At 34.3% G+C, this 17,672-nt stretch overlaps 1 protein-coding gene across 5 annotated transcripts in view; it reads left to right on the top strand.

The window, feature by feature from the left end:
• Positions 1-17,672, top strand: part of Marchf1 (membrane associated ring-CH-type finger 1) — a 409,990-nt gene that overhangs the window by 107,178 nt on the left and 285,140 nt on the right. For 2 of the 5 annotated variants that reach the window (XM_076853640.1, XM_076853638.1), the window contains exon 1: positions 11,474-11,584. The exons of 2 other annotated variants lie outside the window; for them this stretch is intronic. In XM_076853640.1, the coding sequence (XP_076709755.1) occupies positions 11,474-11,584 (111 nt within the window). Of the gene's footprint in view, positions 1-11,443; positions 11,585-17,672 lie in introns of those variants that run through there. One more of the 5 variants, XM_076853642.1, reaches the window with a different exon arrangement.

The raw sequence follows: 17,672 nt of genomic DNA, 5'->3' as shown, positions 1-17,672 counted from the left end.
GAATACATTGAAGATATTTTCTTTATTTTGACAGTTTTTGTGTGTTCTTTCCATGTTGATAATGATTTTCAATATTTTAATGTTGAATGTTAGAGTTGTGATCTGTTTGTGGTCCTTGGGGCTTAAAAGAACTGTTTGAAAACAATCCATCCCTTTCTTAGAGTACTTTCAATGTGGGTGGAGAGGCAGACAATGGACACCAGTGATAATTCAATGAAGGAACAAGGTACCGGGTTCATGTAGAGAGGGAGGCAGGTGAAGTAAGGCAAGACTTTGCAGAGCTCTTGATGGAGTGCCCTGGTATAGACAGCATAGCAAGAACATGAGAGCAAGAAGCAGAAATCCCAGAGGCATGAGTGCAGAGGAGGAGATGAGGAGACTGACCAGAAGATCAGGAAAAAGAAAAAAGTAGAGGAAAAAGGGAAGTGAGTCAAAGTCAATATACATTTTATCTCTTGGAAATTTAAGTGTTGAGTTTAGATATTAATTGATTATAAAAATTAATCAAAGCATGATCTTTCAAAACTAGATATGAATGCACATCTGTGTCAGTACTGTGGGGATGTGGACAAAGCCATTTCTGGAAATGGCCAAGAGTGGTCTGTAGCAAATAAGCCTAATGCAAAAGGAAACATCTTGGTGGTTAATGTCTTAGTCTTCATTCAGGTAAACTGTCCCTGATGAGAAGAGCTTGAGTATGCAATGGTGCATTATTGTATTTCTGACATTGGAATACAATTCTGGTTAGGTCACATAAAAATTTTAATATTAAAAATAAGTAAATTCTACATAATAGGAATATGATTGTTCATTTAATTAATCTAAGTAGGGAAGGAAATGTAATTTATACATCTAATAACTATTAGCAGCTATATGACAATTCAAAGAAACCAATGATAGGACACTAGGACTATATCATTTCTTTCACTTCATTTCAAATAAGTACCACAGTTGGAGGCTGGATGGAGAGGGAAGAGAAAACTCATTATGAATGAGTATTAAAAATGAACTAACTTAACATGTAATTGCATCTTAGAAATATATTTATCTGGATGCCATTTTTATAATTTACAAAAAATTTTGGGAACTACAAAGATCCATTTAGAACATCAGTTTAAAAATAGGCTTAACCCATGTATAATAATAATTCGTGATGTTCAAACATTAATAAATGCTTAAGATACACTAAGACACATACTAAATGTATGTTTACTCTAGAAACATTAGAAAACACTAAATTTTATAGTTCACTTTTGAGTTCCCTAGAGGTTAAAGTAAAGAGGGACATACATAACTTCTTTTAGAAAAATTAGTGTCAAAAATATAAAAGTATCACCAGGTTCAGTGACGCACTCCTGTAATTTCATCGGATCAGGAGGCTGAGTCAGGATGATTGTGAGTTCAAAGTCAGCCTCAGCAACTAGTGAGACCCTGCCTCTAAATAAAATAGGATGGGAATACGGCTCAGTGGTTGAGTCCCCCTGAGTACCCTCAGAACTCTCCCCCCCCTCAAGAAGATAAAAATATCTCTTTGAATATAAGAAATTCAGTAGCTATTTCAACTAATAATATAAGAAAGTTAAGGAATGGAGGACCTCAGTAACTTAACAAGGGGAAAACACAGGGAAACTGTTCATGACATTTTTGAATCTAAAGTTTTGAAAAACTTATCTAAAAGAACTACATTCAAATAAATGGTAAAAGTGCTGACACAATCATCTCAAAATCAATTGAAAGGGCACAAGTGTTTAAAAATATGACTAATGTTGAAAGACATTTTCAGGCTCCATGTGGCTGCAAAATATAGAATTTTTCACACAAAACATCCAGGCATTCCAATGACTACTAAGATGGCAAGACATATATGAGATGAATCATAAAAATTCATGTAGCAATGCATGTTCTTAATAAATCTATATGAAACATGCTCCTAATAATAAGTCAAAGACTTGTTATGATTAACATTTTTTTGGTAGGGTGTACTAGGGATTGAACCCAGGGGCACTGAGCCAAATCCCCAGCCCTATTTTGTATTTTATTTAGAGACAGGGTCTCACTGAGTTGCTTAGCATCTCACTGTTGCTGAGGTAGAAAGGCTGGCTTTGAACTTGCGATCTTCCTGCCTCAGCCTCCTGAGCCGCTGGGATTACAGGTATGTGCCACCAAACCCAACGATGGTTAACTTTTTAAGATAAAAAGATGTTTCACGTTGGACAAAATTATAAATCCATATTTTATTCAAATACATTCAAATGTGTTTATAAAGAGCTTCTCAAAAAAATGTGGGTCTTCTTATATGCTTCTTATAAATTTACAGTTTCATGCCCAAGATAATAGAATACTGAGGAGCTATATATGTCTTGTGTAGATGGCAAAGTGTGTCCTTCAAAGGTACTGCCTTAAACTTTTAAAATTTCTCTCTCACCAAATTCCCTCATTACTGGCACAGACAGGGGTGGAAACTGGCTTATCTTGAGCCCAGAGATGTTAATTTTTTTGGAAAGTTTAAATAAAATCAATTTGACAACTTCTGAGTACTGCTATAATACAAACTTTTCTGCCAGCTTCATAGGTTATTTATTTATTTCACCCAAAGAGGAAAAAAATATCTCCACTCAAAATTTTGAACATTATCTGCAATCTTTCTCTATAATAAATGCCTGAACCATATAATTTATAACAATTTATTAAAATTATTAAGTCATTAGCCTTTGGATAAATGCACTTCTCTACTGGTTATTGCTTAGAATTGTATATTGAAATAAAATGTTTCTACAGATCTGAAAAAATAGACTACAGATTTAATTTTTAAGTAACTTTTTAAAACAGTTTTAGATTTATAGAAAAAATGCAACATAAAATAAGGAGCTCCCATGTACCTTATACCCAGTTTCCCCTATTTTTAACCTTTTATGTTAATATGACACATCTGTTACAACTAGTGGAAAATACTGATAAATTTTTATTAACTGAAGTCTGTCCTTTATCCAGATAGCTTTAGGTTTTGTCTAGTATCCTTTTCTAGTTCCCATTTGGGATACATTACATCTGGTTGTCACAGTTCCCTGGGCTTTATTTGACTGTGACAGTTGGCTAGATTTTCTTGTTTGTTTTTGTTTTGATACTGGTGATTAAACCCAAGAGTGCTTAACCATTAAGCCACATCCCCAGCAATTTATAATTTTTTTTTTTTAATTTTGAGACAGGGTCTCACTAAATTGCATAGGTCCTTGCTAATTTGCTTCAGGCTGGCCTTGAACTTGTGATCCTCCTGTTTCAGCCTCTTGAATTGCTGGGATTACAGGCATGCATCATCAGATATTCCTCATTTTTGATGACTTGACAAGTGTGCAGGTTTTCATAGGGTGTCCCTCAAATGAGATTTTCCTGATTTGCTTTTTCCTATTGATTACACTGGAGTTCAGCATTGGGGAGAGAGAAACCTAAAGTTAGAGTATCACTTGCAGGACATGGTGAGTCAACATGACTTAATCCTATTGATCTCCTGCCCATGTGGGGTTTGCCAGGTTTCTCCAGTTTAAAGTTTCTCTTCTTTTCCATCTTTCCACATTGTACTCTTTGAGAGGAAGTTGCCACAGTCTACAATGAAGTGGGAAGTGATATGCCCCCTTTGTATTTGACAGTGGATTATCTACACAAATGTTTGTAATTCTTCACAAAATATTTGTGTATTCTCTCCCATTTATTCTTTATTCAGTCATGCATCATATCACTAAAGACTCATGGAATTATCTGACACTTTGGGTTACACTGTGGTACTACTTTATTTCGTTGTTTAAATTATACCAGCTTTGGTCTTTGGGGGCTGGTTTCTTTGGGTTCTGTGTCCCTTTGAGATAAACTCCCAGTTGTGTTTTGTCTGTGACTTAATTTGTTTTGATTTGCTTTTCAGCACTTTCTTACTTTATAATGCTCTAAGTTTCTCCAGGCTTGTCTTACACTCTTTCTGCCAGAGTCTGGGAATCAGTCAGATTAAGCATTTGTGGTACCTTTTATTGGAAAATAGTATTAAAAACCAAGATCTGGACATCAGGTTTATTCCTCGCTACTGGGGTTTCAATGCCTCTATATTTTCTCAGCTGACAGAACAAGAGATAATATGTATGTATGCTAATCCATATATAGATATGCATACCCATATATATGTATATATCTTATAAATATTCCTATATGTGATCATTTATGTCTGTATTAAACTAAAAGTGAGCCCATAGTTCATAGAAGTCTCTAACTCTGATCCATGACTACCTGGTGCCTGCTTTTTACATTTGCTTTTCTGTAAACTTTTTTCTCCTACATTGAGAAACTTGACTCTCATGGTCCAACATTTACTTAATTGCTCTGTTCCAGTATACATTTATAGTGCTGTCGGAGTCATTACCCCATTCCTCCATGGGGAACAATACTGTGAACTGATGCACAGTGCTGTGTACAATATTTTGTGCCTCTAGCCTTACAGACTCCATTCATTTCCAAAGGTACTTAAGAGAGCATATTTTCCCACATTCTCTTCAGTGAGATTTTCCTATGTGTTTGTAATGCATTGTGATTATATTTTTCACAGTCTGCATTTTATTCTGGAATTCAGAACCTCCTATGTGAGATATGAATTTGCATACTAAAAGGTTAAAACTGTGAGCTATAAAGTTCTATAGAGGATCACAAATGCAGAATGTAATATATCCACTATCCACTGTCATAGAGAATTGTTTAGATGCCTTTCCACTGATTATTTTATTGTCACTATAGAATTTTTGCCTTTTCTAGAACATCACATAATTGGAGTTAAAAATAAAGTCCTTTTCAGTCCAGGTTATTTAATGTAGCAATATGCATTTAATGTTCATGCATTCATCTTTATGTCTCCATAACTCATCTGCTTCTTTATGAATAATATGTCATTATATGAATTTATCACAATTTGTTTATCCATTCACCTATTGAGGGACATTTTTATCATTTCACGTTTTGGTGATTATTGACAAAGCTGTAATAAACATTTTCATGTACATTTTTGTGGGGTTTAAATTTTTAAATCATCCATGAATACAATTGCCGAATCTGGCAATTACCTTAAAATTTATGATAAAACTATGGTTATCTTTGTAAAAAAAAAAATAGAAAGTTGTCTTCCAAAGTGGCTGTACCAATTTGATTCCCAACAAGCAATCAGTAAGAGTTCCTGTTACTTTACATCCTTGGTAGTGTTGGGTTAGTACCAGGTTTTTGGAGCTTAATCACTTCAATAGGTACATAGAGGTGTCTCATTTTTGTTTTACTTTGCAATTATCTAATGACACACAATGCTAGCATATTTTCATATGTGTATCTTCTTTGTTAAGATGTCTGTTCAGATTATTTTCACATTTTATTGGGTTGTTTTCTTGTTATTGAGTTTTGAGAATTCTTTGTATGTTTTGAATACATCTTAATCTTGTATGCATTTTGCAAATGTTTTCTTCCAGTTGCTGGTTTTTCTTTTTTATTCTCTTAAGAGATTTCCACAGAGCAGAAGCTTGTAATTTTAATAAATTCCAACCTTAGCCTTTTTCTTTCACAGATCATAATTTTAGCATTGTATTTAATACCTCATTGCTAATCCCAAAGCCACCTACATTTTTCCTCTCTGTTCTAGAAATTTTAGAGTTTTGCATTTACATTTAGCTCTATGTTCCACTTTGAATTTCATTCTGTGAACACTGTAAGGTCTGTGATTAGACATTTTTTTAACAAGTGCATATCCAGTTATTCGAACCATTTATTGAAAAGACTACCCTTTTTCCATTGGATTGCCTTTGCTCCTTTGCCAAAGATGAGTTGACAATATTCATGAGTCTATTGATGAACTCTGTATTATGTTCCATTGTTTAATATATTATTTTATTAGTATTGTACTGTCTTGTCTACTATAACTTTATAGTAATTTTTGAAACACTGTGTATCCTACAACTTTGTTCTTCTTTAGTTGTGTTGCCTAGTCTAGGTATTTTGCCATCCTACATAAATTTTAGAATAAGTTTGTCAAAAATAGCTTGCTGGGATTTATATTGGACATTGCACTGAATTCATAGCTCAAGTAGGGAAGAACTTACGTGTGAACAATTTTCAGTCTTCCCATTTATGAACAAACACTATGACTGCTGTCATTGAGTTTTTATTTTTTAAATTAAAGTTCTATAGTTTTCCATATGAATCCTGTAAATATTTTGTTATGTTTATGCAGAAATTTTGGTACTTTTAATTTCCAAAACCCAGTTGTCCATTAATAGATATAAGCAAATGAGTATATAGAAAAGTAGTTGGCTTTTGTATATTAACCTTATAATTTGGGCAATAGTTCTCCAACTCTATTGTCACTTTTTTCTCCTTATAGTATTCCAGCTGTACATATGTTAAATCTTTTAAAATTATCCCACAGTTCTTAGATGTTCAACATTTTCTCACATTCTTTGTTCTTTCCTGTTTCATTTTCTGATGCTCATTGGAGCAGTTGGTGTGAATTATAGGAATGCATGTTACAGTTTTCTGGATTTTCAGGGACAAACTCTTGGAACACACATACACATACATACTTTCATGGAAGAAAAATTAATTCTCAAACATATACAATCCAGTAAGGAAGGGAAACATATTTCTAACTACCCCCTTCCTTCTCCTATTTGTAAGATATTTCTTTCATTATAAAATCAAACCTCATTATTATCCTATTGGGATGGAGTATGTGTCCAATAGTTGAGACATAGTTCTGAATGATACCTGAGCTAAAAAATATACACAGCCCAAACTCAGAAATTGTTCATTGAAAAAAAAAAAAAAAAAACCTTGAAATTCTAGACGAGGGCCATTTTCAAGTCTTACATTTGAGGCCAAGAGACACCTTCTCAATTGTCTGTATGTGGTAAACAGAGGGAATATTTATTGAAGGTCATAATCACACTTGACTGGATATAATACAGAATAGGCGAATTTGAGGAAGAAGATAGTTGAAGAGTAATAGAGATGTATGTAGGGGTAGACAACTGTGTTTTTCTGCGGGAAACAAAATACTAATTTTTTGATTAAATTAAATTAGACTTGGAATAAAGTAAGGTGAGCATATGAGACTCACTTGAGCAAATCAATCAGGTTTCCAGACTGCAGAGCTTCAGGCGGTGTTTTATGTGAATAGCATCCAGTAGCACAATGCCATTTGCACAGGTGCTGTGTGAATGAAGCCCTCTGGGTTGTGCCACCCAGCTTATTGTGAAAGGAGCCCTTGGAATAATAACAATTTTAATTTTCACGTAAATTACTTTTAATCTTGCTTCTTTTAAGAGTCTTCCAAAATCAACCTTTCCTGGAACACGATACTAAGTTAAATGTCATTTCTCAAAATATCTACAGTGGCACTGCGCTATCATAGTACATGTATCAGGGTACATGTAAAAGATTGTGTACTTGTCTCCTCCCCCTCTGCCTCTAAGCTCTGGGTCTGTTCCATCTCTGTACCCAGGACTCCAAACTCAGTGTCTGGCACAAAGGAAATATTCAGTAAATGTTTCCTGCATTAAAAGTAAATTATTCTCCATAAGATATACCCAATTGCCTTATATTTTTTTCCAATTTTAATTTGTTGTCAATTTAGTCCACAGAGAATGCACTATGCTCCTATTTATTAAATTAAATATCTGCTTGGAGTGGCATATTAAAAATTAAGCTTAGTTAAATCTCAATTTCCTGTGATCATTATATAAGTTGCTCATTGCTGCATCTCATATTAGCTTGGTTCAGTGGTTAGATAGCAATTAACATGAATGCTTAATGACCACTTTCCTATTCTGATATATTACTAATGATACTTACAGTTTAAAGTGCTTTAGGGTTAATTATAAATGTTTATAATTTTCCTACCCTTCTGGCTGACAGTACATTCTTAGACCTAAGAATATGATGCAGGCTTCAAGCCCTTGTAGGAAGAAGGCTGGTCTGCAGAGGCTCAGGCATCAACATTTTTAACTCTTTAGTTCTTCCAACTTGCCTACACTATTTCTAGAATTTCTACTTTAGCATCAATGATACAGAATTTTTTTTCTTTGAAATGTGATACATAATTTGATTGTTTCTTGGTGACAAAAAAGAAGATATTTTTTGAGGGAAGTCACAACAGTTTGGGACCCAAAGGGGTTTAAGGAGTGAGGCAATGGATCTCTCCATTTTATCCCTGTCTTTCTTTTCAATTCTCTTCTACACCCAAGCTGCTGCTTCTATTGAGATAAATTAGAGATTAGATTCTCCTACCTTAGCAAAAGCATATTATAAAGAACAAGTCATAAAACAAAAATTCTGTTTTGCAATATAATATGGATGGATATCGAGACATAGTAAAGCAACCATCACAGGCCTTTTATATATTTCTCGTTAAAATAATAAATATTAAGCTGTCACAAACTATGTAGTTTGGTATTATCTATTATTTCACACATTTAATTTTCTTTGTAAATATTTCTATGAATATGTCCAAGCTGAATCACAAGCTTTCCAACCTATAGAAACATTATGTTTCTTTTCTGTCTTCCCTTGTCAGTACAGTGCCCATCTTTAATACTTAATTCTTATTATTAACATTATTTATATGAAAGTATGCATTTTAACTCTGAAATATTTAGCTCAACTAATAATTCTAAAATTAAGATAACTGATACATGCAATAGCAAATCAGAATGCCGTGGATATTTTACTGTAATATATATTTTGGTTGGTGTAGCCAAAATCTAATAGTTTTTATCAAGATGACCGGTGATAGCAGGTCCGCAAAACAGTTCAAAAAGATGATGTGCACAAGCCAATTTCAGGGAGTGGATCAAGATGAGTAGACAGTCACCTTAGAGTTAAGCAAATAAATGTATAAGTCACAAAATTAGGGATCAGAAAGGTCCCAGTGATTCTCAGACTAAAAAATTCTCTAGAGTGGATTATTGTACAGTCAATTCAAATAAGAAGTGAAAATAATCTTCATCTCATAGCTCTCCCACTGCATTCTTCAGCACCTACAATATCATGGGAGTGGGAGATAAATACTTGTGGATTAATGTCAACCAAATAAGGAGTGACGTGTGTACCACGACCACCATCACATATCAAAAGCATGCTGCAAAAGAAGTTATACTACTTCATTTAATCTCAGAATCTGAGTGGGAAATAAGAAGTTGGCTGCTTCACAAACACACCTCATAATGGATACTGATGATACAATAATTTTGTGGACCACAATGTGATGCTTTTTATTCATGCATGAATTCAACATTTTATTATAAGTACTAAAGTGATACAAAATTATACAGTTAAAATTTTTAAGAAGTGGATGACAAATAACTTAGAAGTGGAACATTTGTTTATACTTGATGAAACTGTTTTGGTCATTATGTATCATTTCACTCTTTGCCTTTGAACAAAGATACTCATTTTCATTTACTCTTAGAGCACTTCAAGAAATGCAATTAAAAACTGATGAGTAACCAAGATAGTGTGTTGTGGGAATGTGGAAATATTTACTTTCGGTGAAGTGCAAATTAGTTGGATATGCAGATTTAGTATTAAATAGATAAGATATTTTCATAAAATCTCAAGCAATGTGTTTGAAAAGGCATGCACCAATAATTTGTTGCTCATTCAAAGGTTTTCAAGTCCCCCTCACCATTTCTCTGTATCTCAAATGAATGAGTTACTCATATTAGATAGTCAGTCTTATTAAGAAATTCATTTCGATGAGTATCTTAAACTTAATTTTTATGAAAGTTTTTATCACTTCCCTATTTACATTGTTCAGATCCATTTAACTTGAGTATTTTGTCATTTAGAGTAATAACTCATCAATCCATGGTGCAACCTTTCTTTGTTACTTTTCTTAGTGCTCTGAAATGTGCTATTTTGAATCCCTGAAATGTTATAAACCACCAGATTGCTAATTGCTTTGGATGCTGTGAAAAATAATTACTCCACATTATTTTTGATATTTAATTGACAGTGTAATGCATTTAACTAAAGACCTGTAATAAACTATTTCTAATTACTGAGGGTGGTGGAGTGGAAAAGTAGGCTGTAAAACTTTACAAGGAAAGCAATGTTTCTCCATTATGTTAAAAGTCCTTGTTGATAGAACTTTCTCAGAAACAAAAAAGTTCTCCCAAATGGAAAATTCTGGAAAGCTTTAGAAGGAGTTGTAGAGTATTTCTGGTAATAATATAATAAGGATTTTAATAAATTATTATGTTTAAATAGATCATACAGTGATGTATGTCATATTTCTAAATTTACTATATACTTGCACTGAAATGTTTTTCTGCTACATGTGGCAGAACTTTACAAGAGGGATTATCAGGGATCTACCTGAATGAGTAATCTGTCACTGGTCTGTATTCATTTTATTCTGCTTCTGTAGGACATTTTGCTGAAAAGCAGTACCACATTGTATTTGTCATTGATACAGTCATGTACTGCATGATGACATTTTGGTGAATAACGGATGGTACATACAAAGTGAGATTATAATGGAGCTTAAAAATTCCCGATGCCTAGTGATGTCACAGACACCTTAGACATCATGGTGCAAAGCATCATCCCTGTGTTTTCAATGATGCTGCTATAGACAGACCTACTGTGCTGCCAGTCATATAAAAATATAGCACATACAATTATGTGCAGTATGTAATGCCTGATAATAAACAACTGTGTTTCTGGATTATGCATTTACTATACTGTACTTTGAATTATCATTTTACAGTGAACTCCCACTACTTTTTTGGAAAAAGAAAATGTTTTCTATGCTTTGCCAGAATAAGCAGAATCACCTCTTGTTTTATGGAGGTATAGGATTTTCACTTGTATTTGTGCAAACATGAGTATCAACATCTCATAATATTTTATGGTTCCATTAATAGGCCAAATCCTGTGATTGAACTAGGCCATCCAGTTCTAAGCAAGTACATTCCTTGATGTTCTCACAACACCAAAACTACTGCCAGACTCCTTTCTCAGAACATATATCTGCTGTTAACTTACTTGTGAGTGTTGACAGATATTATCAGGGGGTAGGTCTGTTCTTGGCTCCCAGGGTAAGAACCTATCACTACAAACAGATCCCTGGAAATAATACTTAGAACCCAGTGCAAGAAACTTATGTTCCTAGGAGAATCACAGACAAGCCCTGAAAGTGTTAGGTTCTTTCAGAAGATGTGTACTATTTTCACCATTCTGTGACTCCCAGATATTATTAATATTATTTGGCATATTATTGTTTTCCTATTCATAATTCCTTGTTAAAATAAAATGTCCCCAATGGTATTTCATTAAATTGTTGATTTAACTTCAATGTTTGTGTATTTTCCAAAACATAACTAAATAAGTGACCTGTTTCAGGGAATGTAAATTATTTTCAGAATTTCAGAAATTGAAAAGGGAAAAGAGGAAGGAGAAAATGCTGGGCTGGTGTGAAGCGATAGCCCGTAACCCTCACAGAATCCCAAACAACACGCGAACACCCGAGATCTCAGGGGATTTGACTGATACCTCACAAACCTCCACATTGGTGAGTGGAAAGTTATTTTACCTCACAATGGCTTGTACTTAAATGGAATGCTAAGAAAATGGGGAGAGGATGACATGCTAAGTAAGTGTTCATCTCCTTTACAGTTGTGTTTGCCTTTCTGGTATAATATTCATTTAAATCCAGTTTAATGGATGGCAATAAAATATCTTATCTCAATTAACTAAAAATATCATGTAACAGTACAATTTAACTTAAATTAAACAATTATTTCTTTTTCTTTCTTTTACTTAGGAATTATTCTTAATTATGATAGCAACTTAGAGAAATTCTAAAAGTTCTTGGAATCTATAATTCTATTATAACTGTATAATGGAATCATTGTGGGGAAAGCAAATGAGTCAGCCGAACACAATTAAAGAATTAGAATCATACTTTCTGTATTTTCTTATACTTTTTCTAAAAATATCTGAGTAAAAGGATTAAAGCCTGGTGATTTTCACAAATCATGAATTAAAGGGTTGCAAAAATAATTTGAAGAACAAATCAATAATATACTCTGCGATGTTTTGTTTTCAGATTTAATTAGCCACTAATTTCCAGTAATAGGAGTAGATAATTCATTGGCAAGAGGACTTTTAAATATTCTTTGCTTAGATTTTTACTATAAAATTATTTTTTTAAATTTAAAGATGGAAAATTCCATTCATTGTTTTAAATTAACATTCAACATATGTATTTTAAGTATCATGTTATCATTTTATAAGAATGTGCATGTTGCCATTAGCCTATTTTACTAGTTGATAAACTTATAATTAAATATCACTTGGGCTGGGGATGTGGCTCAAGTGGTAGCGCACTTGCCTGACATGCACGGGGCGCTGGGTTTGATCCTCAGCACCACATAAAAATAAAATAAAGATGTTGTGTACACCGAAAACTAAAAAATAAATATTAAAAAATTCTCTCTCTCTCTCTCTCTCTCTCTCTCTCTCTCTCTCTCTTTTAAAGAAAATATCACAATGTTATCTAGGATTTTTTTTTAACTTTTGGTTTATTTGAAAAATTTTATTACTTCATTGTCTTAGTCTGTTTGTTCTACTGTATAAATGGGTGGCTTATGACAAACAGATTTGGATCATGGACTTTGTCTGAACTGTGAGACTATAAAAATTTTGTGTTGTCAGTATAGTGAGTAATGTTTCCTCTTCATGAGAAAATGGAACATGATATGAATATTTAATGACCATAAAGGTAGATTGTGGCAGAGATGATATGGGTGCTGTCTAACGCCATCTCCTTTTCCTGGCTGTACAGGAGTGCAGCATTCACCACCTTCCCTCAGTTTGGTTCCTAGTCATGGTCAGGGTGTCCTTGGAGGGAGGAAGGAGCGACAAGCTCCCTTGGGCCTCATCTGTAAGGTCCCTGGTCCCATTCATGGAGGTTGCACCCTCACGGCCTGATCACCTCCCAAGGCCCACCTCTGATTACCATCACCTCAGGGTGAGGATTTCAGCATATGGAGTTTTAAGAGGACATAAACATTCAGATCACATCATTAATGTAGAGATAATGATCCTGAATAAACATTAGTGAAAGAATGTCACAGAAGCAAGGAACGGGCTTCTGGTTGACGAAACTTAGAAGTAGCATCAAAATCTTGCGTAAATCCCTTCCTTTTGGATTTCTGGGGGAGGGCTAAGGGTATGGAGAGATGGGTGCACTACTATTGGATATTCAGAGTTCTAAAGAATAGATTCTTTGAAATTATCACCTGCGCTGTGTCATTTCACTCTAACACAATCTTTTGCTAAGTTATCTTTTACAATAAAACTGCTTGTCATGAGTTAATACAATTAAACATGTGTTATACAATATTTATACATACAGCTGATGACTAGAATTGTAGCTCAGCGATAGAGCACTTACCTAGCATGTGCCAGGCCCTGAGTCAGATTCTCAATACCAGAAAATAGAGACATTCTCAAGTATCAGTCAATAACTAAAAATTTTTAAATAAAGAAATATTTTCTTCTGTAGTTCCAATAAAGGAGCTTTTAGTGCTTAACTCCTATTTTATGGAATCATAAATCAAAAACCACATAAAGTCTTGAGCAAACACTTGGCCTAGCTTTCTGCCTATAATCAGTAACCTAATATTACCTTCATTTCACAGAGGTGTATTGTGGCCCAGAGAAGTTAATTGACTTACGGATAGCTGGTAAAGATGAAAGGGTGACAGGTAACAGGCTTCTGAAGGCCAGGCTTTTCTACTAAGCACACCATCTCCCTTCCTTGATGACATTTTCTTCCCATTCAAATAATTTTAGTAGAAAGAAAGCTATACCAAGTTATTGATTTAATTAAATGCAGGAGTTATTTGATACTGTATTAGGGGAATAACCTCAAACCATTGTAGCACATAAATCTCAAACCTGTTTCTTAACAAAGAGAAATAAAACATTTCTTTCTCTTCTCCGAGCCTGATGTGTGTTGGGCAGCTGTCCTTGGATGTTTGCTGCCTACCGATAACATTCCTTCCATCTTCTGATGCTGTCCTCTTAAACATGGGACCTCTTGGGTCACCAAGGAAAACAAGGAGATTGGGCCCTTAGTGCATGTGGACTATTATGGAGCAGCCTTGAAAGCCTGGGCCTCATCCAATTGGCCAAAACCTAACCCCTTGGCCCAATCAAACCATTGTAGCACATAAATCTCAAACCTGTTTCTTAACAAAGAGAAATAAAACATTTCTTTCTCTTCTCCGAGCCTGATGTGTGTTGGGCAGCTGTCCTTGGATGTTTGCTGCCTACCGATAACATTCCTTCCATCTTCTGATGCTGTCCTCTTAAACATGGGACCTCTTGGGTCACCAAGGAAAACAAGGAGATTGGGCCCTTAGTGCATGTGGACTATTATGGAGCAGCCTTGAAAGCCTGGGCCTCATCCAATTGGCCAAAACCTAACCCCTTGGCCCAATTAAAGTGTGAGAGAAGGTGGTGAATGTTGTATTCCTATGCAGCAAGGGAAGTGAGATGGAATTAGTAAACAACCATCTCATCTCTGCCACAGCCCACTTCTCACGAAAAGATGAGTATTTCACGAAATATTCAATGCATGTTTCATTCTTTCATAAAAGGGAGCATTATTCTCTAGACTGACAACACAACATTCTTCTAGTCTCAGGACTCAAAGTTCACATTGTCACAATGGTGACCATGATCAAATTATCTGCCTATAATCAATGTACATGTAATGGAAATTATGAAACCAGGAGTTGTTTTCAGTTTTAAATACCTTGAGTCTCATATTTCCAGAATCTTGGCATTCTAATTTTCCAATTCCTTGAAATCTTATTAGGGTTCTGATAGTTTTGCTTCTGACAATCCATGTGTCTGGATTTTTTTCTTTTTGGCATGCCTTTTACCTCACTCTTCTCCTATGTCTCTATCAAGTTGATCTTGTCTTGAAAAATATGTATAATACAGAGAAATGGGTTTACAACTTGGAGGTTATAGCTTGATTATCAGGGTAGAAAGCTGAGTTTGGAAATTAACAATACACTGGGAAATTTCAAATGCTATCATGATAAAAATTTGCTTCTGTTCACAATTCAGTCCAATATAGGTAACTTGACTTATCAACAAAGAATGCAGGGATTCATTTTCCTCACATCTCATGCTGCTATTGTTTAAAACATGGCTTTTGAACTTATCAGAGAAGGGAAAGAGAATGAGTGGTTAATCATGAAACTACATAGGTAGGTGTAAAAGTGATGTGCCTCTCACTCTGTCCTCATACCATTGGCTGGAAATCATGGACATATGCAAATACATATGTAAGAATGCTGGGAAAAATAGTCTTCCTCCATAACGCAAATAGGAAATGTAAGGTATGTAGTCAGTCTCTATTGCAAATGCATTCCTTCCTTGTGAAGTAATATTTTTGAGTTGCAGTTCCACTTTGTATAAGCATACATTTATTATTATTCCTCTGCTGTCAACCAGAGCATTTTAGGCTATCAAGTATAAATTACATGCCTTCTAAAGATGATGATGATCACTATCATGATCACAATGATGGCTGTTATGTTGCAGGACCTTTTCTAAGCATATTACAAATATATTCATTTTTAATATTCACAAAAATCTGATGAGGTGGGTATGATCATTGCCCCTATCATATGGATAAAGAAACTTAGGTATAGAGAAACTTGAAAACCTATCCGAACTGACTTTGGTAATAACCGATGAAGCTGGTTTTTCAACAATTCAAGCAGTCTTAACCGGTAACTCCACTCTATAATAGTGTCCCTCCTGAGTTGGGGAAAGACTGCCATCATTATCTGAATTGTATATATTTGACTAAAAACAAAGATTGCAAATGAGAAAATATTTCATTACAGCATAAACACAAGTAAAATCTTTCTTTCATAATACATTGTTCAATGTGCCTGTTAGACTATTCGGTGCTCTACATGGATCGACATATAAATATGGACAGTTTCACAGCATTTGCACCGTCTCATTCTCAGTAACTGGTCTGATTGAAAAGATCTAGGTTTTCTATTTTGATCTATAAGGCAATTCACGCTACCTGCTTTATAAACTCAGAAAATATTTATTGAGCTTAAAATCTTTGAAAATAATAAGAACTTTGAGGGACTTGAAGGATTATGCTTATGAAGCAGAGATCCTCACCGCTGTAACCTAAATGGGAAAAGGCATCTCATCTTAAATGACAGGCAGGGAAGAAATCTCTCTTTAAATTTATTGGAACACGATTATACTTGTTAAAAACAAAAACACTTTATGCCAACTCTACCCTTAAGCAATTTATTGAATCAAATCAGAGTTCCAATATTAAATTTAAAGTGAAAGCAAAGGAGATCAAAATAATCAAGAATTAAGAAGGTGAATGATTCTATGAGGATTAGAGTTGAAAAATCTATGGAAGTCAACATAGGAAGATTAGAAAATGTCATTTTTAGATGGTCAGCAATGACTCCAGAGAAAATTACCCATCTACAATCAATGATAATTCTTTGAGGCTATTAATAGACTGTCATCGGGTAGAGAAGAAAAAGTGTCACTCCATTTGTTTGATAGAAATGACTTGTCACTTTCAAACAGCTCAGACCATGTTTCTCTAGACTTCTATGGATAGGTGCTCCTTGATTTATGCTGGGTTATGTCTAACCCATCATAAGTTGAAAATATTAAGTAAAATTGTGTTTCACACACTTAGTGAACATCATCAGAGTGTAGCAAAACCATACACGGATGATCACACACAGCTGGCTTGGAACTGTGGCATACTGGACACTGCCCAGCACCAAGACTGAATATTGTACTACACATGGTAACCTGGAAAAAAATCAAAATTCAAAACTGTAAGTACGGGTTCTACTAATGCTTATTACATTCACATCATAGTAAAGTTGAAAAATTTTTAAGAGGAATCATCATAAGTCAGGGTCTGTCTGTACGTGGTCCAGGATGAGATGCTTGCTGATCTAGAAAAGACTAAAGAGGAGAAACTGCCTGAGAAAGTTCTCAAGGAGAAACATGCAATACATATACATAAAACTCAGGTGAAAAGTTATTTGTAATGAGATACATACTTATAAAAATATAATTTTCAAAGCAGATTTAATTCTCTAAATAGGTAATGAAATAGAGATACTATTAAAAAATTTATATAATTTAAATGATTCGGGCCCAGGTATCTTAATTTCTAAGGGCTATTTTATATACCAGACCCATTATGAGGTACTGATACTCATGTTTGCACAAATACAAGTGAAAATCCTATGCCTCTAAGGGATCAGATAACCAATACCAGTAGCAAGCAAGAAAGAACCATTGGTGAACTTAGATGCTGTCTGAGTTTTAAATCCCAAGATATGTCTTGCAGTGAGGCATCATTTACTGATAATATATAATTTACAAATCAAATTTTCAGCTACTGGAACAAATATGTTCTCATACAGTCTGATAATCATTTATTAATAAAATAAGCAGCAAAAAAGATTTGTTTAATTATTTCATAAACAATCTTTTATTTTCAAAATATGACAGTTGTGTTAAAGCCAAAGTTTATAAAACTGATGAAAAATTATGAATGAAAA

Source organism: Callospermophilus lateralis, chromosome 4 (assembly GCF_048772815.1).
Source record: "Callospermophilus lateralis isolate mCalLat2 chromosome 4, mCalLat2.hap1, whole genome shotgun sequence".
Lineage (NCBI taxonomy): Eukaryota > Metazoa > Chordata > Mammalia > Rodentia > Sciuridae > Callospermophilus > Callospermophilus lateralis.
This window is presented reverse-complemented; position numbering and strand designations above follow the sequence as displayed.